At 31.9% G+C, this 27371-nt stretch overlaps 1 protein-coding gene and 1 pseudogene across 1 annotated transcript; one reads left to right on the top strand and one right to left on the bottom strand.

Annotated features, from left to right (window-relative positions):
- The first annotated feature begins 656 nt into the window (after positions 1-656).
- LOC130800755 (pyruvate kinase isozyme G, chloroplastic-like) lies at positions 657-17030 on the top strand (annotated as a pseudogene).
- A 1265-nt stretch (positions 17031-18295) lies between these two features.
- Positions 18296-27069, bottom strand: LOC130800754 (protein NRT1/ PTR FAMILY 7.3-like). Its single transcript, XM_057664363.1, has 5 exons — positions 26903-27069; positions 26111-26228; positions 20568-20785; positions 19792-20351; positions 18296-19509 (listed from the first exon to the last, which is right to left on the bottom strand). The coding sequence occupies exons 1-5, from the start codon at positions 26927-26929 to the stop codon at positions 18633-18635; spliced, it is 1800 nt and encodes a 599-aa protein (XP_057520346.1). The 5' UTR covers positions 26930-27069; the 3' UTR covers positions 18296-18632.
- Between the last annotated feature and the right edge of the window lie 302 nt (positions 27070-27371).

Raw genomic sequence — 27371 nt, 5'->3', positions numbered from 1 at the left:
GCTATGTTTTGGACAAAGATTTCAAACACGACAAATATCAAGAAGAAATTTTAGGAAAAATCTTTTTACACTATCATAATATTCTACACAATGGGTACTTTAAAGACTTAAAGGTAGCCCATCAACAAAACAGAAATAAACAATCTGAGTATGTGATCAAGATTAAATTATGCACACTATATACCTATAGAAAAGGAGTATATTTTTCAATGACTTTACTCGTAGCTTTGTAGAGAGTCTTAATATAAATCTAACCAATATTGTGTACTATGTAAACAATAATCTTGATACTTAATAAAGTTTTTAAAATATAAAATTTATTTATATAGTATTTGGGAATAAGTGTTTCATTTTAAATTATGAATTTCACTGAAGAATTTGAGAATGGTAAGGTTTGGATAGTTATTTTCAAATTCTCAACTTTAAGTATTTTAAAAAACAATGATGAAATTTGATCTAAATTCAAATTTAAAAATTTTTAATTTGCCAAATAATAAAATTAAACTATATTTAAAATTTTTAAATAAAATTATTATTCCAAACATGTCATTAAAAGATTTTTGTAAGCCTATTTAAATCAATTGTCAATCACATTATAATACTTAAATTTTCTTTAAAAGTAATTAGAAAGTTTTGAATATTGGGGTTCAAGGGGACCTCACACCCCAAAAAATTATCATCACATTCAAACCCCTCTTATAGTCTCTTATTACTCGGTCTTCTCGCTCTCCTTCATTGCCATATTGCCTCTATACTCAAAGTTCTTCTGCCTGTCTCTTTCTCCACTCTTTCCTTTTCTCTTTCCCCTGTCATGGCGACGATCAATATGAATCTCTCCGCGCAAATGTCGCCTTTGAAATCTGACAAGCTTCAAGTTGTTTCTGATCGTCGGTTTTCGAATTTCAATGAAGTTTTCTTTAATGGAGGCAGTAATTTATATACTAATAATAACGTTAAGATTAGAGCTAGGAAAAGTGGAGAACGATGCGTTTTGAAGGATGTTTTCATTGTTCGATCTGTTAAGGTCACTGAACCTTCGCATAGTTTGGATTCTTCTAATGGCTCATACTCTCCAGTGAGTTTTTTTTTTCGATTTTCTATTGTTTTTTGGTGATTTTTTTTTTTTTAATTTTTTGATGATATTTTTTGATTGATTGTATGTTAATAAGTGTTTTGATGTTATATGATATTGCATTGTATTAATTAGCTTTAAAGTTTTGAAATTCATAATTGTGTTTGCATAAAAACATTGGATTCTTGTTGAGTTGATTGATGATCTGATATGATGCTTCCGTATCTTTCATGGATTGAGAACTCATTCATATTTCAGCAATGTCGTGGATTTAGAATTCATTTATTTAACATTGTCGTGGATTTAGCGCTCATTTAGAGAAATTGAAAGTTAATAAACATATATGATGTACAAAGCACATTAAGAGTAAACACTAAACAGCTAAAACAATGATTTTAACTTTAATATGATTCGTGTATTTTGTAATTGATTTACGAAGCTGTATCTGTTATTAAACTTAGATTCGTAAGTGATGGGTGGTAATTGGTAACTAGTATTTTTGTAATTTCATTGTTAGACACGAGTGATATGGAATAGTAATTGATAATTGAAGTTGGTTAATTAGGTGAACACGTTAATTGGTATGCACAAATTAGGTGGAGATTGATTTTGATGCTTTTAGAGATTAATTATTACTATAACGCTGTGATGGAACTTTAATTGCATACTGATACGTTGACTCTAGGATTCACACAACAAGAATAGGAAAATTTGTTCGGAAATAGACGAATTCAACCGTTTTTTTCAGTTACAATTCTTCTAGCTTGAAGCCTTGATCTTGATAGATGTCTACTTATTGGTGCACAAATGGGGAACTTCTCAACAATTCCATTACCTTAGTACCATTAAGCGGATCCTACCTAGCGTGGGGTCTGAAAGGGTCGTATATACGCAACCTTACCCTTGTTAATGATAAAACTAACAAATGGGGGAATTTTGATCAAAGCTTTTCTTTTCACAGCTAGGTATGATACCTTCGCCTCTGCTCAGAATGCAAGTTCACTTTGTTGATTAGATATAAGATATATTGATCGTGGGGAATGTATATCCGACATGCTGGGTGGTGACTCGACTATGTATTAGATTTGGTTATAAAAAATCCTGATCTTTTCCATAGTCACTCAGCTTATGTGATTACGTCAATTGAATCTATGATTATCTTTTTAATTTCGTTTTTTTGGCAAGCAAGGAAGGAATTGATCAATTTGATGACAAATTGACTTGATTGATGAATTCACATCATATTGCTTTTTGGAGATATCTCCGATGTAGAATTGTTATTTTCTCATAGAGGATCCATGGACTCTCTTTGATCCAACATCTGACCACCATATTGCGTGAATTTATTAGTTTCCAATTTAAATTCTTTTTGGTCATTTCTTCTGTGACAAATTTTTCCATGTGCTGTTCTCCAGATTTACACGTGATTATTTTTATTTAGATGTAATTTTTGCCCCTGTCCATAGTCTTTGTTGATTCCCTTCCTCATTTTCTACTATGGTAAAAGATTAGGTGCTCTATAGACCGTGGTGTACAGTTAAATCCATGTATCTCTTGTGTATGTTCAAACGGAAAATCAACGAGCGTAGTACACTAGCACTACATAACAAGATGTCTGTAAGTGAGATTAACTGACAGTTGATTCAACCACTTGAACATGCCAGCTGAATACTTTCATTAAATGCTTTTTCATCTTTGACGACAACTGCTGAAAGCTTCTAATGTTTTGACTACATGGTTTGCTTAACATAAATTGATTGGCCTTGTAAACTATTGCTTATAGGGTCCTTTTGAGCTTCAGTCCAGTGATTATCATGTGAATCGATCAAAATTCGCTGTTAATGCTTGGCGAAAAACAAAAGTAGTTTGCACAATTGATCCTTCTTCAAGCACCCGTGAAATGATATGGAAACTAGCAGAAGAAGGAATGAACGTGGCACGTTTAAATATGTCGCATGGTGATCATGCATCACATCAGAAAACCATTGATCTGGTTAGAGAATACAATGCTCAGTTTGATGACAAGGTTATCTCTATAATGTTGGATACAAAGGTATATCTAATAGTTTTTGTTCTCTCATTATATTCTTCTATCGATATTTCTCTTACAACTGTTTCTCATGTTCATTTTTCCAAGTGTACATTTTTGAGTCTTTGGAGCTTCTTATGTGTGAAGTTGGGCTGAACACCTGTGACATGTTTTTTGATTATGCTTGAAAATTTCCAGTGAGCTACTCTTTGTAATTCTGTCATGTGCATTTCCTTTTTAGCTGTGCAAGAATCTGTCTGAAGATATACTACTATAAATTACCCAACATATTACACAATATGCCTTCGAGCCCTACATTATGTCTTGGATAACCAAAATATATGATTTACCTACAAATATATTAAAATTGCTGGATCTTTATGGCCTTGTTTTGATCATGCTTTATATGTTTCGAATAAGCGAATTTTGATAGCTGCTGAGTGCTAATCTAGTTCACAGTGGTTATTAAGGTTGTTGTATGCATCTGTCAGTTTTTGTTCTTTTTTATAAGTCCATATGTTACTTTTCTTGCATGAGAGCTTTCATTTTTTTGATATATTTAAACTTGAATGTTTTGCCATTCTTAGATTATTTTTTTTTATGCCAAGTGATCATTGAGCAACACATTTTGAAGCTTCATATAACCTAGAATTGTAACCACCTCGAATTATGAAGGCAAACACTAATTGAAATTTAGTATTAATCAAGCGGAAACTTACTTTTGCTAACACAATTAAGGGGTTACTTAAAGGTCAAACCAATATTCAAGTATAATACTTGAACCAAACCAAAACAATATTACGGATGTCTTAACTGTCCAAAATATAGAAAAATTACAACCAAATCGAAATAAGTCCAAAGTTCAAATTACATCCTTAAATAGTCTAAATCTAAACTAATAGTCTCTCAAATACAATAAAGAGATCTAAACTAAAGGGGAGTTATACTCCAACTCAGGTTCAACTTCCGCTCGCATATCCATTCTCCGTCGAGGTGCCATAGGGGTTTACTCTAAAAACAAAACCATTGAAAAAACATACAAAGCATAGTATCAGCAAACAGGCTGAGTATAAACACACTGGTGTCCGTCAAACAAGTTATTAAAATCTTTTTTTTTTTTGAGTAAATTCATTTTGAAATATGCTTTTTCATTTGATAAATCATATTATGATTCAAATCCAGTTCAATGGCTCTATAGTAATTTCAAATTCTCATTTTTCATCATAAATCATAAGATCTCAATAGATCCAAATCAATTTCAAACTCATATCATAAGTTTACATGGGTACTCTGTGAGTCATCCTGTGACTCATTTGGTAGTCGGTGTACCGTCCGCGACATGTCCGGCAAGTGTAACACAATGGTATTGTGAACAATACGCGCTCAGCATTGGTGAGCCGTTTAATCATGCACACAACATTTGCTGTGGCATATGTACCCGCCATTTAGGCTAAAACATTTTTTTGTACATAATATATATCTTGTAATTTTAATAGCATTTGAAAGTCAAAAATATTAACTTTTTCCATATGATAAACATCTTTTATTTGCACATAGCAAAACATACTTTATTTGCGACTTAGCAAAATCAAATCATAACATTTCCCACATGGGTAAAACATGCTTAGCATAATCATATCATTAAACATAACCGTTGTATTATATTGGGGCATCACTAGCATGTATGGAAATGCATCGTAACAAAAAGTAATTAAAGTTCAATACGATTTTTTTTAAGGAAACCACTAAAATGTTTCATTTCAATCCTTTTTAAAGTAAATATAACTTAAAAGGGTTTTGAAATTCATTCAAAAGAACTAGAATATGATTTGTAAGTCTATAAAATCATTACGACAAAAGATTTCATAAAACACTATACTCTTAAATATGAGATAGTTTTGCCGGTAATAAAATCGATAATTGATTTACAAAGTACATATTAATTCTCCAACAAGGCCCAAATTAATCAAGTCATTATAATACCTTATTTAAAATGAATTTAAGGTTGTCCCATCAGATTATAATTGGTTATGCGAATTTATAACGATCTTACAATTATTTTCGACAATTTGGGTATTTACCGTTATTTAAATGACGTCTTAAATCCGTAAAATTTATAAACCATCTAATTTAAACTTAATTTATACTATGAGGCAGTAGGTTATTAATATAATTATAAATTTTTTTATATAGGTCTATTTTTACCCAAATTTAATTAACAATATTACACTTTTTAATAAATAAACATTTTCTATTAATTTGATAAATTAGTAAATAATTAATAATTTATTTTATAAAGTTATACCAAAGTTTCAGAATTCATATAACATGTTTATTAGGCCATTTGAACTTATAAAACTCATGTATGATGTTTTATTATTTTGTATAGACATTTTATCTATAAATAGAATAAAATAAATTTAAAATTATTTGAGTCCAAATAAAATATTACAAAAATTATATGATATTCCAAAAGCTATTTTAAGAGGTATGAAATTTTAAATAACCATTAAAAATCATGTGGGGTATTTTTAATAATTATTATCGTTATTTTACCGATAAACCGAATAAAATTTATTTAAGTCTATATATGGAAACAAAAATCCATATAAATTTTTGAACATGTATCTACTGTTTATATAAGTGTCTCAAAAAATTTTCATGTCCAAAAGACATCATTTAGTATTTATTTTATATTTTACCGTTTTCAAACTTACCGATTATTAATAACCGAGTAAAAATTATTAAGGTCCTTAAATGTCAACGAAACCTTCCCAAACTTTTACCAATTTTACCTACTGTGCATATGAGTATGTGATAAAAATTTCAAGTCCATATGTCTTTGTTTGGTAATTATTTTATATTTTACCATTTTACAATTTATCTTTAAACAATTTAACGATTATTCAAAAATCATAAAAAAAATTCCAAACTAAATATATTCTGGCCAAATCTTGTTGGAGGCATTATAATATGTTTTTATTAATTATTTTTGATGATGAAGAGTTCATCTAATACCATGTTTTATAATAAGAGTATTTAACACCTTAAAATCCATTAAAATATCAATTTAACGAATAATCTCAACAAAAAGTATCCAAGAAATTTTCTTAACATATAGCTACTGGAAATTTCTTTTAAAATGAATTTCAAATATTTTCAAATTCATATAATCATTTCCATCACAATAACTTTCACAAAGTAGTGTTAAACATGCCGTTAAACATACAATAATTTATAAAATCAACATGCATGATGCCCACAATAATAATACATGTAATAAATTATTCCATACTCAAATTTATCATTTTCACATCATTTTTCAAGATTTAAGAACTTCTATTTGGGAATTTTATTTTATTTTTTAAAAAACAAGTTTATACACAAACTCTCCCAACTTGTTCTTAACTCCTTTAAAAATCACCCCATGTGACATACCTCGACTCCAAGCCTATATAATTATTCCGTAAGCTCCTACGCGTTCTTAGAAGCGGTTCTAACTTCGGGTCCTTGCCCTTCAAGTCTCAACTCCAACTCCTCAACTAAACATATTGCATTCATCCAAAAATCAATAATAATTTTGGATTTCTAACATGCACTTAACTTTTCCTAGTTAGAGCTGTTAGACTAATACTTGTGATGATTTTAACATATTTGGAGTATACTTATTATATTATGTTGAGCAACATACTTAGTTAAGTCCCATAATTTTACTTGAATCCTTTAAGTAACAAAATTTATATGTTTGTGAAAATACATCTTCTTACTTTCTATTATGGCCTATTATTATAGATTTATAAGTGATAATTTTTAAGATTAGAGATATACTCATTTTATAATGATCTTAGTTTATAGAAAGATTCATGTAAAAAAGAATGTTTTACATGAACAAGTTTTAACAAAAACTAGTGGAATAAAGAAATGAATATAACTTACTCTATACTTGGTGGATTTTTTTAAGTTTGGTGTCTATGGAAAGCTCTTAGGATGAAGATTATTTTTATGGGAGATTTGAGTTTATAAACATAAATTTTCAGAAGTTTTAGATGGGTTTTTGAAGGAGATTTGATGAGAAAAGAAGGTGTTTTAGTTATTGAAAGTTTGAAGGATTCTAGTGTTTGTTCATGGATGAACTTGGGAGCAATGTGTTGGGGTTTATGGCTGAATAATTATTCAGAAAATAAAGTGTTTTTGCTTCAAATATTTGCCTCTTGCATGCTTGTAATGATGCACAAGCTTTGGGTAGAACAAAAGGGGTTCTTGGGTAGAGTTTTTAGCTTGTGTATGTAAGTATACAAGGGCTATAAGGGGGAGTAGGACAGCTTTAGCATGGCTGGTTGGGGTTGTATTTTTGGTGATTTTTGTCCATCATTTGATCTATTATAGTGTAGGAAAGGTTTATCTAAGATAGTTTAAGATTTGGGTAAAAATTGTTGTACATGTAACAAGTTATGTAACTTGTACTTCATGTTTAAAAATCACTTGTATATGTGTGAAATATTTAATTTACTTCCATCATGGTTATATAATATGCTTGGGTAAAAATTTTTTTCGAACTGTTATGGGTAGTTGCTCAACTTTAAGTTTTACCTCCAAAGTTTACGTTACTTGTTACGATTCATAATCACGTTACGAATTAACAAGTTTCTAATCATTGTAGAGATTTTTTTCAAATTACTACCATCACTAATTAAACTATAATTAGTAACGAACAAATATATAAGGAAAATTAGGCGCTAAAAACGACTAATAAAATCTCCTAATAATACGACTGTTTCAAGAATCACAATACTTTTACAGTTGCCTGGACAATTAGTGATGTGATACCTGCCTAATTATCGCAACAATTTGGGAAGTCCATCTTTACATGAGTGCTTTAGTATCACATTTTGTTTGTAACACAACTCATTCTAATTCCTGTATATGAACTTTTAAATTCTTCTGCAAAAGGCAATTCCCCTGCTTACAATCATTGCCTAGGAATGAGTTTGATTTCATTTTTTAACTTAATTTTTCCCCAGGTGTGATACTTGTTATGATTGAGTTGAATTGGATATGTATTCTTTTCATGTAGGGTCCTGAGGTTCGAAGTGGAGATGTACCTTGACCAATTTTACTGAAAGAGGGACAAGAGTTTAATTTCACTATCCAAAGAGGTGTAAGCACACAAGATACCGTGAGTGTCAATTATGATGACTTTGAATGATGTAGAGGACGGAGATATGCTTCTAGGTGATGGTAAGGCTACTTGTTTATAGTTTTAAGATGACGATACTCTCATTTTTGTTCCTAATGCAGAAATCCTGACTATATCTTATTTATTGGCTGAAAAGCACATGAATGTGCTCTCTATTTATTTACTATTGTCTCTTTTTGTCTGTGAGTCTTGTTTCTATGTTGAAGCTTCATATGATTATATTATCCCAAAGAAAGGTGGTCAAAAGGAAATAGGTTGAAACCTTCTCCATTTTACATCTAAAATCACTGAGTGGTATGTATTTCCTTTAGGTGGTATGCACAATTAATTATTTAGAAATTTAATGTGATGTATGCTATAATGGAATGGATTTAAGGTTTGTACTAGGTTGTGGTACTTTGTCCCACATTGGTTGTATGAGCAACTAATGTGGAGTTTATAGAGTAAATAACTCTCTCACCTACTAGGCTAGTTTTTTAGGTGAATTTTCTTGTTTATTTTATAACAAGAGTGATGGCATGGGTTAAGCCAACCATGACCAACAAGGACATTGGAACTTATGGGGATTCAAATGTAATGGAATGGATTTAAGGCCATTACAAGGTTATGGGACTTTGTCTCACATCGGTTGTATGGGCAACTGATATGGAGGTTATAGGGTAAATGAGCTCTCTCACCTACTAAACTAGTCTTTTGGTGAGTTCTCTAACATGCATGTCATAATAAGTGAGCCACATTATTAAAAATGGGTCTAGTAGTGTCATAGTGATTATAATACTGATCAGTATATGGATTATGTAAGTTTACTATTTGACAGATTTCATATTTGTATGGAAATAAATTGAGGGCCTGACTCATTGAAGTGCGAAACGCGACCATCATTTGATTGGAAATATCCGTACCAAAATTGTTTGAAAAAGTGACTTAAATCGTAGTTGGGGGCATTTTGGTTTTTGACAACCTTTTTAGAATTTAGCATCTGTGTTTGCTCTCTAAGAAGAAACCATAAAAGACGAAAAAAGAAAGTACTAGAAAAAAATCGAGGATGTTGTGGGCCAGTTTGAAGCTTCACTGAACTCTTGAAGGAATGTTTACAACAACTAGATGAAAAAAGAAGCGCAATAATATTTCTAGGAAGGTGCGAAAGTATGAAGAAAAAGAGCTAGAGACTTAGAGTGTGACGTGCTAGAACAATTCTCAAAAGTTGAAACTTCCTTGAAAAAGTGCAAGTAGTTGAGTGCTTATGTGGTTCTTGTAGTTAGTTGGCTAAAGACTTAAAGTAAGGCTAATATTCAAAAAATGGTTTTTATTTAGAGTAACGTGCTGGATCAAAGTCAAACATTAGGCTTATATGTAAACGTACATATGTCATTATAAGTTATTAAAGTTGTCCTTATGCCCAACTTAAAGTGATCTAATTAAGTTAAAAGGTTTGGGCTTAATGTATCAATAAGTTGTGGGTTTTAAATGTGTAGAGACTTATTTTATGACTGTATTCTATGATGAGCTGAATACTAGTCTTATGTTAATATTTATATATAGCAATTATAGTCCCTAGGTTACCTTATTCCATTTCTTCCTGTCATCCCATTATTAGAGAGTATTAAACCGAGGACATTAAGGGTCATTGCAGAGAATACATATTAACCTGAAAGATCTAACCACTCTCATTCTTCAAAATTTAACCTGTTCAATGGAATCAGGTAACCTTTGCTTTTGTCTTTTAATTTTTTTGTCTAATTTAACATAATAGATCCTATTTGTTTGTAATGGTTTTCTCTCTTTGTCCCATCAAGTGGTATCTGAGTATTTGAGGCAGGTTGTAATAAGTTTTTATTTTTTGAACTTAATTTTAACATATAATAGCAAATTAGCAAAAATATGACATGTTTATTAGTTGATTTTGTTTAATATTGTACATAATTTGCATTTATTTGTGTCTTATAGGATCACATTTCCTTTCCTACGTTTTCGAAACTTAAAATCATCGTTTTTCGTTTCCTTTACTCGTATCATATCGAATTTCATATCGTGCAACATTGGTCTTACTCACAAGATTATAGTGTGATTGCGGAAAAACTTAAGCTTATGTTGCATTAAAGTGTAAATGAGAGATGGAAACGTGGAAATGAAAGTAGAATTGCAAGATATAAATATGAAAGTAATAAATCCCTGTTTTTGCGTAGAAATCAAAAGTTACTTGTAGTATTAGCAAAAAAGGTAATAAAGAGGGCATTAAAGCTAGCATGTGTAAAGAGGGTTTAGAGAAACGATCATCCTATTAGTGTAAAGATGGTTGAGGGGAACAACATACAAAGAGTGTTCTTCCTTTTGTTGGATTTCTAAGTCTCTAAGTTATGGAAATGTCAGCTTCATGAGGTTTACACAATAATCAACAAATGATAATCGCTTGGCTTTCCTTTTTCTACAACATAATCAATCTGTTGTGGCTTGTGAGCTATGAACATTTTCTAGTATGTAAAAGTGGGTAGTTCTAGAATGCTTGTGTGCAATTTGTTGATTTAAGTTGAGAGAGTTTTCCTCACTATTCATCATCTACTAGATGATTTTCAGTTTTAATCAAATGACTTTAAAGGCCTAACTTAGGTTTTCATTGAATCTTTTTTCTATATTAGGTGGAATGATGTCACTTGTTATGAAGTCGAAGACAAAAGACACTGTTAAATGCCAGGTAATTGATGGCGATGAGCTTAAATCTAGACGACATTGAATGTGCAGGGAAAAAGTGCAAATCTTCCATCAATAACCGGTTTGTTCTGCTTTCTCTTATTAGAGTTTCTTTACCTGCATTTACTTTTTATCCATTAACATTGCCTCTAATTTGTGCAGACAAAGACTGGGAGGATATCAAGTTTTGAATTGACAACCAAATTGATTTCTATGCTGTTTCTTTTGTGAAAGATGCTAAAGTAGTTCATGAATTGAAAAATTACCTTAAACGTAAGCATGCGTAGTCTGTCTCTCATGGATGTGAATTTTTTTTTCCTTTTTATATGATTTTTGCAAGCTTGTCTATGTTACAGGTTGCGATGCAGATATTCATGTTATAGTAAAAATTGAAAGTGCAGATTCCATTCCAAACCTTCAATCCATAATTTCGGCATCAGATGGAGTAGGTCAAATTTTTGGCATTATAAAACTTTTTGAATTTCGCATTTGGCATTATATTTTTTATTCGTAAGTGACAGCTAGTTAGTTATTAGAGGTTTATTCAGTTTAATGTAGTGATGTATACTGGTTAGAACTTTGGTTACTGATGTTATCATTGTCCTTGCTACTAACATAGGATCTTGATGCTTAGAGGTTATATCTACAATAGATTGTTCTTTTGATGCATTTATTCTATTTTACCCAGACTTGTGTATCCGTATCAACATACATACATGTTCAAGTGTTAAACTAATGAAAAATTCCGTATTTTCAGCCCATAGTGAAGCGTCCAAACGTTAAAGGGTTTAATATGGGTACTAGAGGAAAACAAAAAAGAATTTGAGCACAAAGCTAATCATTTGGCAAGTTTGATCATTGTATTGCTAAAACCTCTTGTAAAAAAAAGGCCTATAGCTTACTAGTGTGGATCTTGGTGCATAGACTAATAGAAGGTTTAGTATTTTGTGCAAGATTACTATTAAGTGCTATTTTTCTCTTTCATGGACTAGACTGCTTGTTTCAACGACAATTTTGTGGCAAGTTTAAATGTGTAACTGAATCATTGTAATGCTAAGACCAATCTTATATAATTTACAAGAGAGCTACCCAAACCCTAAACCAAACGTTCATGTGTAGACTGATAGAAGGTTTAGTATTTCATGATGCTCTTTTTTCAAATTAATGGACTAGGCTGCTTATTTCATTGATTCTTTTCTGGTAAATATAACTAAATCAATGCTCGCTTTTTCATATAAAAGTTTATGAGTCACTATTCTTGAGAGCTCTCCAAATCCTTGACCAAGTATTTTCATTTGACCCCAAATAATTTCAAATTTCAAACTTCGTATTTAAATTTGCAGTTACAATCTAGAAGTTGAAGAACATGAGTAAGCAGAACTTGAATCTTATATATCAATGTTATATCTTCTTGGTCTACATTCACCTTATTTTGTCAACTATTGGTTTTTGTCTTACAAGGACCACTATTTCCCAAATCAAATCAAATTTGAGTCATACCTTAAATTACTATATTGCAGATTTTATAACCAAATAAAATCTCTTTTTTATGGAAATAAATATTTTGCATATTGGACGTGTAAAATATAATTTTGAAACAAAATATTGATACAACTATGGGGGAATATGTGTTTAATTATTTTTAAATGAAATTACACACACTATGCTTTTCTTCATAACCAAACTATTTTCTTTCAAGTAATATTGCTATATCAAGAGTTTGTTTCCCAAAAGAATGTCATTTATATGATTAAATTTGGTTTTTTCTTGTAATAGCGGTGCTATACCTTCAGAAGAAATGTAATGGTTGACAAATAGTTACATGATGAATCAATAACTTAAAAACATCAATTGCATGAGATTTGTTGGAGTTTCTTTTGCTTAGCTCTCTAACTCCCATAGTATGATATTATTTTAAATTTTCAATTTGTATTTGAGATTCTCTTTTGGGGAATGAGTGAGAATGCTTGTTTTAGGATTTTGATACCCTTCATAAAAAGTGACTCATAAATTATTACTCCCTCCAATTCAGCACTAACGTTCCATTTGCTTTTTGGACACTATTCATCTCTTCCTCTTAATTTGTATTTTATTATTAATCTACAAGTTAAAACATAGTCATGTGGGATCTTGTTTGATTCGTCTCAATGCAAGGATTATTCATATCAACTTTAAGGATTGAATAAGTGCATAAAGTAAATGAGACGTTAGTACTGAATTGGAGGGAGTAATAGGAAACTATATAAGACCATCCCTTACTTTTTGATTTTACATTTGGTGAGCAAAATCCCACATTCTGTGCATTCTATGTCCTTGACTTTTGCAACAATTGATACTATATCAACTATAGTGCAAAAACATGCCACATCACATTGCATTGGCCGTATTGTAAAGATTTTTTCAAAAATCGATATTTTCCACATTATGAAGGTGTAAATAACCCGCGTTTCAGGCTGTAACAAGGAATTACTCATGCTTTTGATCGATATAAGCGTTGACAATCACATCACTCTGGTTACCCTATCACTGTTCCGTTACTGATGTTGCAATCATTACCGCATTTTTACCCTATGCTATCAACTCTAATAATTAAAAGAAGGTGTGATTTGGATGGGTGGCTATCTAGTCTAGTAGGGAAAAGCTGTATATCTGATTATTTTGTGAGTCATTTCCAATACCTTCGCTTTCCTTGGAATTCATTCGCGTTGATATCTTTTGATTTTGGAGTCACGTATGCTCAACTCCGAAACCCTAGGAGATTGGAGTTAAGGGTTAAAGAAGGTAACTAGCCAACCAGGCTGTTGTTCTTGGTTCAAAGTTGTATTCTGAAAGATAATTTTGTGAGCCACAAATGAGGTTCTCTATTCTTTGATCACTTTTTTTTGTTTCTCTTAACTAGTATAGTTTTTGCTAGGTAAGGGGAAAGGAAGGGGAGTGAAGAATAAGGGAAGTCTTTTTTATTTGTTTAGGAGGCCAAGGAAGGGAGAAAAAATAGAATAGCATTTTCCTTCCAAATCTTTCCACATTGGGAGAGATTTAGTTATTAACAAAATTTAGGGACTTTAATAACTTCAAATCCTTCCTTCCAAATCCCTCTGTTGATCTGTATCAAAATTAGTATCCATATAAAAATAATTATATCCCTGCAAATCCCTTCTTTTCTCTCCAAGGCTCCAATTATGTCAATCCAAAGTGTTAGTGACAGGTTTCCTTATTATTCACTTGGAAACACTATTGCATAACTGCTGAGTAAATTTTATCCATGCTCTTATCTGCAGGAGGAAATCATCAAGAGATGTCGCAGCATGCATAAACCAGTCATTGTGGCGACTAATATGCTTGAGAGCATGATTGATCACCCTACTCCTACAAGGGCTGAGGTTTCCGATATTGCAATCGCTGTTAGAGAAGGTTCTGATGCTGTTATGCTTTCAGGGGAAACTGCTCATGGAAAGTAAGTTAAATTGGAAGAGTAGTTGATTCTAGAACTGACCTCCATTTATTTTGGCCGCTTTACATCTCTCTTTCAGGTCATATGGTCATATGCTTTGTTTTGCTCAGATTTCTTTTTTGTTGCTCAAGGTACCCCTATAAGGCTGTAAAGGTGATGCATAGTGTAGCTCTAAGTACGGAGTCGAGTTTGAAACCAATTAATGATAGTCCTTTACCATCAAGTGTATACAAGGTGTGTGGTGGTTGTCTTTCTTGATTTTACTTTTTATACATTTGATGTACATGAAGATCCTCAACATGAGATTGTACTTGCTTACTGTTGCTATGACTTCCAGATAATAATTTGAAAAACATGCCAAGAATCATAATGGATTCCTATAGTTGGTCCAATATTTCGTCCTCATGTTTGTTTCTTTTCACCAAAATATCAAATCCCGAGATACAGGATGAATAACTGGTGTGCTAATATAGATGCATCGGAACATTTGAATTTGAGGCATATCATTGGTTTTTTACATAGAATGACACTTTAAATCAACTTTGCATTATGTGAGACGTTGAGCTGGTTTAGGATGAATTTTTTTTTAATCTACTTGATGTTTAAGCTCTCTATTTTCTTTTAGAGTGTGTTTGAATAAAAACATAGCAGGTAGGTGGGGGAAGTGGATAGGAAGGAAGGGGACATCAAATCTTTCCGATCCTGGAATATTTAGGTTTATTGGAAACTATTAGAACAATACCAAACTCCAAAGCCTTAAACTCATCCTGATGGGGTTAGCTGCATGAATTAATTATCGACTAGCTGCTCCGGTAAACAATTTTTTTTTCGTAATACTTATAACCCCCTCCAGTCAATTATTTTTGGCCTCTCGAAACTCTCTTGAATCTTCTCCTTGTCACCCATTCATTACCGGGACGTCTAGCTAAAAGGGGCAGAGATTTGAATCCTTCAATTCCCTTCCAATATTTTATATTTGAATTTGGGAAAATGGAATCCTTAGTTTTGGCTTCTATCCTCTCCCTCAAACTATACTATCCAAACATTTAATTAGCTTCAGTTTAAGTGTTGGAGTGCTTTGATATTGTAAATGCCAGGACTGATGGCTCCGGTATCTTATGTATTGCAGAGCCGTATGGGTGTAATGTTTGCTTTCCATGCAACTACTATGGCCAACACGCGCGGCACTCCAGTCAATGGCTATTCATTTAAGCCACTTTCGACCGTCTTCAACAATCTTTGCCTTCACTAATGAGTAAGTGTGTAATTACGTTCACAAAGTAGTTAGAACCCTCGTATTGATTAAAGTTATGAAATATGCATTTTTAATTGGATAGACTCGATATTGTGGATAGTGGAGACTGCAGAAATTAGTCATGATTTTTGGTTGTGGATTTGCTACAACTTAAATTGTCCTTCGATATTTCTACACACGAATACTTTATATTGTGTGATGGTGACCAACTGACCATTTTATCAGAACAACTTAAAATGGCTCTCATGATTGTTATTTTTGGCTAGAAGGAGTATATCCTCATCATATTTTTCTTGTGATTTGAATGGCAGTTTAGGCTTGTTTATTGTGCTGCATTAAGATGTTCATCTTAAAATTGGCATGTTATGTGCTTTATATTTATAAGCTTGCTGTAATGAAGTAATTGGTTCTTGCTTGCCAGGCAAAGGGTGAAGCAGAGGCTGACTTTATATCACGGCGTGATGCCCATATATTGGACTTTTCAGAAGATGCAGAGGAAACATTCTCTCGGGCTCTGCATATATTGATGGTGGGTCTGAATCCTTTATCTGGTTTTTCGATTTTCATTTCTGATATTATTATTTGATGTAATGTTCATTTCATATACTTTAGAGGAAAGCACTACTGAATGAGCGGCAGCACGTTACTCTAGTCCAACGTGGAGCACAACCGACCTGGCGTGAAGAATCTGCTCATCACATACAAGTCCGTAAAGTCCAAGGCTAGAATGATCAATACATGCTGTTCATTACTTTATATGCTGGAATTACGGAGTTACTGGATTCAAGATAGTGTAAGGGTTTATTTATTCAATGATAGAAAAAAGTTTTTTGTTTTAGTCACCATTCTTTATGTACACTTCAATTTTTTTTGTACTTAAGTTTGAAAAAATCTTGTACATTTACAAATCTTTTAGCTGTAGTTTTGCTTTTGGATTTAATTTTTGGCTAACTACAGATTAAGCTTGCTATCTATAAATTTATTTTTTGCACTTCCTGGATTGTTAATTTTTTGTAGCTGAAATAATGATAATCAGACCCTTGAAGTTATGCCCGACTAGCTACTTTGAGCATGGTTTCTTTTTTCTTTCATGTGGACCATTTCTTCTTATGTTTTTCTGGGGGAGGGGTCGGTGTGAGTGGTCAATGTTAGTGATTATTGGACCATACCACAATATGAAAGCCAACCAAGTGATGGACACGATTCAATCAATAACTACTTTGTTGTCCTGATAACTGTTTGGGCCTTAATGTGGTTTAAGTTATGTAAGGTCCATATCTTTTATCTTAGGATTTGGCTTTGGGTTGCTCTCATGAATTGATGGGTCTGTACCCATGTTTTATAGGAATCCCAAAAGAAATTGTTGAGTCAAGAGCCAATTCCCATGAGGTTAGTGATGGATTCGATCACTTGATCATGCATGCTCTATCTTGCACACTAGAGAGTGAAGATGAGAGTGCTATGGGTTGTGGACACATATGCTTTGGGTCACTTGATCAAGTGATGAATGATGATGAGTTGGTGTGTCTTAAGGAAGCAAAGAGTTGAAGAATGGAAGGGTTTGAAGGCTGCTCGACCCATCGAGCCAAGCAGCAGGAAACAGGCAGTAGGTTCTGGTCAGTGGCTCAACCAGGCGGGCAAGAACCGCTCGATCCGAGCGAGGTGCAGCCACGTATCAGAATGCGTTTCTGTTTTATGTTTGGTTTTGTGGGTTTTTTAAGGCCTTTGTCCTAGGTTATTCTAATATGTTTTAAGGCTATATAAGGAGTCTTAGAACATCATTAGGGGATAGAGAGGCATATACAAGATTGAAAAGCTAGGGTTCACACCATAAGAATTCTTCATCCTTGTTTATGCATATTGTGTGAGATTGAGTTAAACGTTCTATCTTTGCTTTGAGAGGCTGTTCTTAAAGCTTAGAAAGGTGAGTCATTAATGTATTATTATTAATGATAGAATACTTACTTTGAAGGGGAGGTATCATTAGATACCTTATATTTCTTGTGTGTTTGCCATTGTTGTTACTTGCTCTGTTTTTTGTGGTTGTTCTTTGCATTAGTTTGTTTGTTGTTTTTTCACCATTGCATTAGCCCATTCACAACAGAAATGAAAATATTAAACTTGTTATACCTTGTTGTCTTACTTTGCTTTCCCTGCAGCATTTTATTATATTATTAAATTTCTTTTATTTTCAATGCACTAACCTTAAAATAATTAAAATCTGCGTCTTTGCAAGCTCTATTTCATTGCATTGCTTGTTACAAATATGTACTTTTTTTAATTTATATGCAATGCTGGTCATTCTTTGCATATGTTCATGTTGATTGTTTGTCCTTTTTCTTTCATACTTTCTCTGTTTACTTCTCTCCCTCTTGGCCTTCCTGTAAGATAAAGGTTTTTATTCCTGCCCCCGTCTTGTGCATGGGCTCTTTACTTGGTCAGTATGTCGATTTTATTTATTTATACTGAACTATTTTAACTTGATCTTTGAAGCATAAATGTAGGTTTAAACTATAAAATGCAGCTGAGACATGGAGTAGAATGTGTACCAGATATGCTTTAAAGTGAAAGGTAAACAATTGGAAAAATAAAGCTGAAAAAGATCAATAGGAAATGGGCCAGATATATTAGCATAATTGAAATACATAATTTAATCTTTACACTTGGAGCCAAGAGATGAGCATCCAGTTGGATGGGCAAAAAAACAGCAATTCCATTAAACTTGTTGCTCAAGCCTGGATCTTTAGGGAAAACATTGGGGTTCCAGTGTTATCCTTCAGTCATTCACACGTAAGAGAGCACCTAGTTCTAATGATTCCTGTTAATTCTGTATCGTAGTCTTCTTCTATCTGGCCCTCTCGAAGACTTCATGATGAATGGACACTCCTTGTCGTTTATTCAAGTGAAGTAATGAAGGGTTGACAGAGATTACTGCGACTTTCAGACTTCATACTCGGCTTGGTTGTTGTCTCCATCAGATTTTCCTTCTAACCTGATACGCTTGTATGATCTTGCACATAATATATAGACAACAAAATCGATTGTTGTTAGAGCTGCTAGTAGGAAGTAAAACCTGTCTAAGTGACCCTTGTTGAGATTCCCTGGTATCCACCCTGGCATATGATCTTCCGTCGAGATCTTCATAACTATGGACACGATCAAGCTGCTGACGTAGTTTCCTAGTGAGATTGATGTCATACATAGAGCACTTCCGAAACTCTTTAGTCCATCCGGTGCTTGGGAGTTGAAAAATTCCAACTGCCCCACATACATGAACACTTCTGATGCCCCAATGCACACATACTGTGGAATTTGCCAGAATATACTTAGCGAGCTAGGGTTGGGTGCCCTGCAATGTGGGCAATCCTTTATGGCATATTTGAGTCTGTAGCACTCCACAATGCCAGCTGAGACCATGGCCAACACTGCTATAATAAGGCCAATACCCATCCTATGCAGCTCAGTGAGCCCTCCAGACTCTGTCTTCCTCATTCTGCTCATAATTGGATCAAGAACTCGTCTATAGATGAAAACAAAAGCTACAACACTAAGAATGTCAAAGCTGGACATGCTTGCTGCTGGGATTCTGAAGTTTGCAACAGTAGTTTTCATAGCAGCACCCTGTTCAACGAAGAGTGATGCCATTTGGGTAAACACTACCGAGTAGATGATGGTGCACAGCCATATGGGAAGTAGTCTTAATATGCACTTCACTTCCTCGACCTGTGTTATGGGGCAAAGACGCCATGGGTTGTGAAGACCCTGCTCCTGGTTGTAGAAATCTCCAGATGTTATGCAGGCGGCTTTGTCCAAGAATCTGCAAGACGTGATGAATTGAGGTTAGCATTTAGGTATGGTATATATTTGTTTATTGAATTATAGGCTGTCAAAGGAACTATAGAAATCTTAGCAAGTTCAGTTCCCAAACTATATTTACTAGAAATCAAGAAAAGGTATTTGAAGTGTCTTCCTTGTTAAGATACTAGGGAGCAGTTGGTCGGCTATTTTTAGTTTTTTGCGCTGGTAATGTAACTGGATATTAGTCCAAATTGACATTATGCTTTAAGACAACGTTAAGGTAGTATAGTTGTATACTTACTTAAAACCTTCAGTATGGAGCAACTTTCTGTTTCCATCTGTGGAACACTCTTTTACTTCTGCTTCATACAGTCTCTCTCCTTCTGGCATTTCAGTCCTTGATTTTTTTACTGCAGCAACTACTACTTGGCATACTCTTGACAGTGGGTTGCCTGTTGCCTTGAAATACCGGTATTTTGGTGTTCTAACTAGAAATAAAACGAGTGCCAGAAACGCGCAGCCTGCTGATGCCCAGAATCCTAAAGCCCACATCCCCTCGTCTTCAAAGTATCCTAGTATAGTGTTGGAGAAGAGTTGGCCAAGGTTCATTGCTAGGTAGAAGTAGCTGAAAAAAGCCACTTTTGAGTGGGATTCACTTTGATAATCTTCATCAAACTGATCAGCACCAAATGTTGCTATGTTAGGCTGATACCCTCCATATCCTAAGGCAACTAGGTAGATAGAGAGGTAAAACAGCCCTATCTCTGTGCTCGAGTGTTTTCCGCACGAAGTTGTTCTATCTCCACAGCCTTTCGGTTTCAGCAAGAAGAGATATGTTGATAGAGATAGTGACGCCAAACCCTGTCATCAAAAAATACTCGTGGTAAGTGTATGAGGAGAAACTGTACAGAAAAGAGAATCCATGAAGTTTTTGTTACAGAAAATTTCTATTTGAAGATTTGTTTATGTTGCTTTCTTTAGTTATTTAGATTATCAGTATTAACTTTAATAGTTCCTCAGAACCAAATGAAACTGATGCTTGTTACCAAGAATTTTTCAAGTGATGAATACACTTACAATGACAAATGTTAGTTGAAAGATTGCGCATGTTTTGAATCTTCCCCAGTATGCATCACTTAGGAAAGCACCAACAAGGGAGAAGATGTAGACGGTTCCGGTCCATTTGCTTACAGTGTTTGCAGCATCAGCATTGTTCTCCCCCAACACCCTCGTCAAGAACAGTACCAAGTTCACCCCAACTCCAAAAAATGCTAAGGTAGCCAATCCTTGATTCACTGTTTTCAATTATCACAATTAGAATTAGCGTACGTAATACTCGAGATAATGATATCATTTATCATGCATAATCATTTTTAAATTTTTGAATTGATTTTATGTTTTTATTCGACTTGTTAAAATACGAGACATGGTGTTGAGTTATTATCAACATCTTTATTTGATGCTTTTGGTCCTGGTTGACATTCTCAGTTACTCTTAATAGTGTCTAAAAATGAAGAAGGCGACAGTGTTTATGCTACTGCAGCTAGTTTAAAGGAGGGCTTTCATCCACATATGGAATACTTGATTGACACTTTTTCCTTACATATTCACTGAATCAGGTTAGAATATCTTACTCTATTCTGTCCTTTATCTGCTAATGAGCTGTTGAATCAAGGTCAATTTTTCTAGCCTAATCCTTGGTTGGACAGACTGTAGAGATCCCTTTCAGACATACTTACATTACATCATGACCAACACGCTTACACGGTCCCTTATTGTGTTACGTGCAATTGTTGAATTATATGTCCTGTTGCTATTAATTATATATCTTTTGAGTTATGGTCATTAATTACTACCCATGTTCCTGTCAGTCCTGTACGTATTTCCATCCATATGTGGTCGCTGAGCCACTATTTGTAGTTTGTACGACTATTGCGCTAAAAGGTAAAGCTTATGATCCCTTTTCAGTATTGTTCCCATCAACTACCTTTGTGGTTCTTGGTGCTCCATTAAAGTTGTAGACTCATTAATTTGGTTATCGTCACCTCAAAATTTTGGTTTTTCTACACCGCTATGCTATTCATACTATGCATATCGATAAAAGTTTAGTGATAGTCAATTGAATCGAACTGAAATGAAAAAAAATAGGAAGAAATAAGCTCTTGATGAATTGGAGTATTTTTATGGAATGATTGTGAAATTAAGCTGTTGTCAATTATCAATCCAGCTATTAGCGAGTTGGTTTGATTCAAGTATTAGAGTGTGATATGTGAGAAGATGATGAAGGGAAGCGAGCTTAATTTGTACTAAATCAAGTAGTTAATAGGTTGTTTTCTAGATCCTTATTTTGTTAGTCCTACTCCCTCCGTCACTGTCTCATTGATGATGACTTGTTATAAGAAAAAATGTCATTATTAGTAGTAATTTCAAAGGAAAGAGTAGTACATAGTACCAAAATAGAACTTGGCAAATTATGAGCCCAGAAAAAGCTCAGAATTATCAACTTCTGATGTGACTAATGATGATTCTTGCATCTTAGATTGGGTTTGGATACTACCCCAATATTTATTGAATTGGTGAGGAATTTGGCTTATTAGGAGTATAGTTTTCTTTTCTTTTTTGGTGAATAGAGAAACTATTGTTAGGCAAATCTTAAACAAATGCAATCAAAGAATAACAAATCTGAACGAAATTGTATTGGACCAAAATCAAAGATCAGTTATCATATACTCATATTTACTTAAATTTTTGTCCCTCTTTTTTTGTCAACTTTCTCTCTAGCTAGTACTCTTGGCCTAAAGTTACAATTTTGGTTTTCATATTTTAATACAATATGTAAACTTGTAATTGGGAAGGAAAAGGACGGGATACAGCAGCGATAATCGAATCTACAATTTTATATAGAAAAAACGATATATATTTGATTAGAAAAAACGATATATACTTGATTGGGATAAGATCCAATTCTTGTAAAAAATTATTATTTTAATGAGTAGTATGAATATTTTTTAAGGAAACTTGGTAGTTTGGAAAACAATATTTCTTTTATTGGTTCAGAGTATTAAGGACATTTATATTAATGGTTGGGATGAATTAACAAAATAAAATTGTGGCTAATGATCTAATGGGAGATGGATATTTATATCTTTGTTAGGGTCTATTATAAACTTTATATTTATATTATTTCTGCTTTTCCTTTCACATCAATATTAAAACGGCTCTTTGAAAAAGAAACATTGGAGAAATTAATTATAACAAAATATCAGATCTAATTTTCCTCTCTAATTACACAGACCACAATCTCGCAAGTCACTTTTGAAAATAATTTTCTGTAAATATTTTTATAAAAAATAAAAATAGAAACAAAATAAGGCAGAAATATTCCGTTTACACTATTATGAGTATAGATTTTTTGTTTTAAAAATTCTATTTACTCTGACTAAAATTTATTCCTTATTTAATTAGATTGTATTTTATTAGAAAAAAAGAGTGTACTCTAGTCTTTTATAACAGGAAAAAACAGGTTCATGCATTGTAGATCTTGCAGTGATTCTTGTATCAGCAACTAATAATATGCCTTTTAAGATTATTTTATTTGACAAAATTAAATCTTGTTTCAATTGGAGTAATTATTTTTTTTCAACCAAGATTTTGAAATAAAATTTCACTTAACCTTTCTTGTCCGAACAATGACAATTTTGATTGAAAGTAATGAAGTACTATGTTTTTTCGCGTATTTAACTTTATATAAACCTATATTTATACGTGGAAGTTTTTTTTTAAATAAAAAGAAGATTAACTTATCGAGACTTATATTTGAATATAATTCTTCGTATTACCTTTTTACGCGTAAACAAGCGCAAAATGATAATATTTTTAAATCGGAGGAACGCATTTATAATTATGATGAAATCAAAACCAAACAGACAAAAGAAAACTAAAAGTACTTGTACAGATCACTATATATCATTTTTTTTTCAGTTAGAAAATGAGTGGTTTTTTAGATGATATTAAATTAAATACGTGGCTGTTGTAGATGTCATAGCCTCAAATTGTAAAACTTTAAAATGAGTAATTTTCGTGAAATGTACGTATTTGCTAACATCTGCATGAGTTTCTCACCTTACTTCACATCTCTTGGTTGTCAATTTTTGTCTTGTATCTAAGGATGTTTCTAATGAAAATTTGAAATACTTAAAAAAAAATAATTAAATAAATTAAGTTTTAAACTTATTCCAAAATTCGTTTAACGTAAAAAGCTTTACATATTCACGTGAAACTGCTAAATATTAGAAGACGAAAAAAATAAATCATACTATTATTATGCAGTGATAAGTGATATGATGTGAATGATTTTCAAAATTTTCACGTCAACAAAAGTTTCCTGATTTTAGTAGATTCTTTTTGTGATAATATTTTCATTTATTATCTATGAAAAGTACACGGTGCTTTTCTTTTTACTTGATATGAAGTATGAACTAACAAAGAAACTGAAATCAGAAGCTTAACTTTTGCTACAATACTCTCTTTTTCTCCCCCATTTTTTTTGTCTTTTTTATTTTTCTATGATTGATATTCTAATAACTTGGACTATATTCATGCATGAAAAATCACTATAAATTCACAAAAAAACAAAGAAACAATTGTCACATCTTTCTATTGCTTCACAAATGGTAAAGCTAACATTATGGAGTTCATTCTTTCACGGCTTTCTTTTTATCATTCACATGTTTTGTGAATATAGATAATACTTACAAATCAAAAAAACATTTTAATTTGGTTAAACAGCAATATTTTTATATGTGTCTATACAAGTTATTATCATACCTCACTATTGTTTTATATAACATATCATACCATCATACCTAGTAATAAATATCGTTTATAAAGTCAAGTATGACGTAATAGATATACAAACTATACCCGCACCTCCGTTTAACTACAAGATAGGAGAAATGTGGTCAAAGAGACTCCAAATAGATAGAGCCCCACCAAAAAGGTGATGAGAGTCACCGAATACCTATTAGAAAGATCTTTAAGTGTTCTTTTAATTTATGTGATACGTTAAATCATCATAATAGTTGTAACATCGTATTAAAAATTACTTATACTTTTTAAATCATAAAAGTTCTCTTATTGTAATGAATACTATTGTAGGATATATGATTATATTTAGACTAATATCTTAAATCTAAAATCACTTTTTATATATTTTACTATAATTTTTTGAAAGAATATTTTACTATAATTGATGAAATTAAATATAATCTAACATAGATAGAAGATTTTTTTTACATGATGGCTTTTTTTAAGTGGGAGTAAGTACTCAACTTGTTGGGTATGTTCACCCATTAAGTGATTAGCAGAGTGACATATAAAGTTCAAGTTACGCACGACATTAAAGTTACAAATTTACCAAAAGAATTATTATATACTATAACTTCATAATTTAAAAAAATAGTACTTTTAATGAGAAAGAACTAAGAAGGATGAAAGTGGATATTGAGGTAAAAAAAAAAAACTCCACTGGTATGATATTTTTAGTTGTGGAGGCATAATACACGTACTGAAGTCCTAGAGACCCAGAAGATTCGGGAAACTATTTTTTAGGGAGAAACTGACCACTTTTTTAAGTTATATATAGTATTATATGCACTATTACTTGATATTGATCTTTATGTATTTTAGTACGTCATACCCTAAGAAAAGTTACCTAGTAGGATCAAATATAAAAATTAAATATAGTTTGTAGTGATTATAATTCTAATTTGTCATTTTAAAAGTATACATCATGCTTATTACCTCATAATATCTATGAAACGACTATGATTATAGATGAGTAGATGACATAATTTGACAACAAATCTTCAAATAGGTGTTGGTCATTATATTTTAAAAGATCTAATATAAAAGTTTTTCTCGTTGAGCTTTTTAAAAATTTCAAAATATATATATATATATATATATATATATATATATATATATATATATATATATATATATATATATATATATAAATTTGTGGTTAAAAAAACTCATAATGTAGATAAATCCGGCGATAATATTATATTTTTTTTTTTTTTTTTTTTTTACAAAATATAATTTTTCCCATGATATTTTATCAAAATAAAGTTGAAATATAAAATCTTAAGAAAATTTGTATAAGATGACGATTTAGTAGAGTTGTTAGATCTATTATATGGCTTAAGACTCTTAGTTTTAAAGGAGTAACTTTTTGTTTAACCTAGCTTGTTAGATTTAAAAAAATAATTTTGATATTTATTATAGATGTTTTATCACTTTTAATTTGATTATGTATAATTTTTAAGTATTTTTTAATTTAAATTTTCTTAGAAGTAGTCTTTAGCTTAAGTAGTGACAAAACTCAAAAAGACAAATAAAAATTTAAATGTTTACTTGGGGTAAAAGAGCTAGATTATGTCACTAGATGACTTTATATAGTATATTATGTTTTTTCTTGTATTATATGATAGCCACGAAATATTAGTAGAAATAATAGCCAACAATTATAAGAAACTAATATTGAAAAACATAATTTATAGGATAATTTTTTATATATGAAAGAAATACTAACTTAGTAAATAGTTAATGAAGCTTACCAAGAATGATATTGCCTGCGAACCATTTTCCAGTATCTTGGCGGCTGGCTGGATGGCCACGGTAATCCACTGTTCCATCCATTGTGTAAACATCATCTTGTTGTTTGTTCATCTTTTTCTGTAATTATTATTATTATTATTTAAAAAAGAAATAAACATTTAGTATATGGATAATATAATTAAGTAACAATACTATTAATTAAATTAATAATTAAAATCTTAAAATTATACGCACTCAAACCAAAATAAATTCTTAAGACACTTTTGAGTCATGTCTAGCACAATCATACAGTTATGGACTAATATCATACTACTATATTTTTATGTAGTCACACTAAAGTGTCTCATGCACAACTCTCTTTGCATGATCACAAAAATCATCGCCCAAAAAGGAGAATGATGGGAAACAAACACAAAAATGTATCATGAATGACATAAAATTTGGTTAAATCAAGAGTTTTTGGTTGGTCCGCTTATACTAAACTCTAACTTATATATAACATGGTCTTTATTTTCTCCACTTGAATCAAACTAACTCTCCTACGTTTTGTTAGGAGATAGCAGAGAAGAATTTAAACCAAGGTTTATATATTAAAAATCTATTATTGTTAAATAGTGTAATATATAGTACATAAAAATGACAGCTGACTTAGTTTAGTATATATTCAAAGATAAAAATTTGTTTTTATGTATATACTAGTATTCTAAATTCGGTTGCAATAAATTCACCAATGTGGAAAAGAAGTGCAAATGTTATAGAGATTGAAAGACTTATATGAAAGAAAGACTAACCTTCTTGGTCACCCCACCAATAGCCATTGATGAATAGATTAAGATGAGGTTTGACAATTTGGAAGGGTGAAAGATTTATTTAGAGCAAGTTTGAGAGGAGTTAGGAGAATGGAAGATGGTATGCTTGAGAAGACAAAGAAGAGGGAAGATAATAGCCATATATATAGAGGTGTTGGACGGTAGAGATTTTAGGTTTAGAAAGAATGGAAGACCCACATGCCCAAAATTACCTACATTTCTACATCCTTTAAATTGTTAAACATTTATAATTTTGTCTTAACTCTCCTCAAACAAAGAAGGCTAACTACCTAAAACATGTAGGAAGGGGCAATTACATTCTTTATTTTAATTTCAATTAAAAAGTTCTGTTTACATTGTAGTAATTTTTTATTTTCTTATGGCTAATTGTAATGGATAAATATCTATATATGTTTTTCTATGGATCAATTAAAATGAACTCTATATATTA

Source organism: Amaranthus tricolor, chromosome 15 (assembly GCF_026212465.1).
Source record: "Amaranthus tricolor cultivar Red isolate AtriRed21 chromosome 15, ASM2621246v1, whole genome shotgun sequence".
Classification (NCBI taxonomy): Eukaryota; Viridiplantae; Streptophyta; class Magnoliopsida; order Caryophyllales; family Amaranthaceae; genus Amaranthus; species Amaranthus tricolor.
Note: the sequence above shows the minus strand (reverse complement) of the source record. Positions and strands in the feature narration are given on the sequence as shown.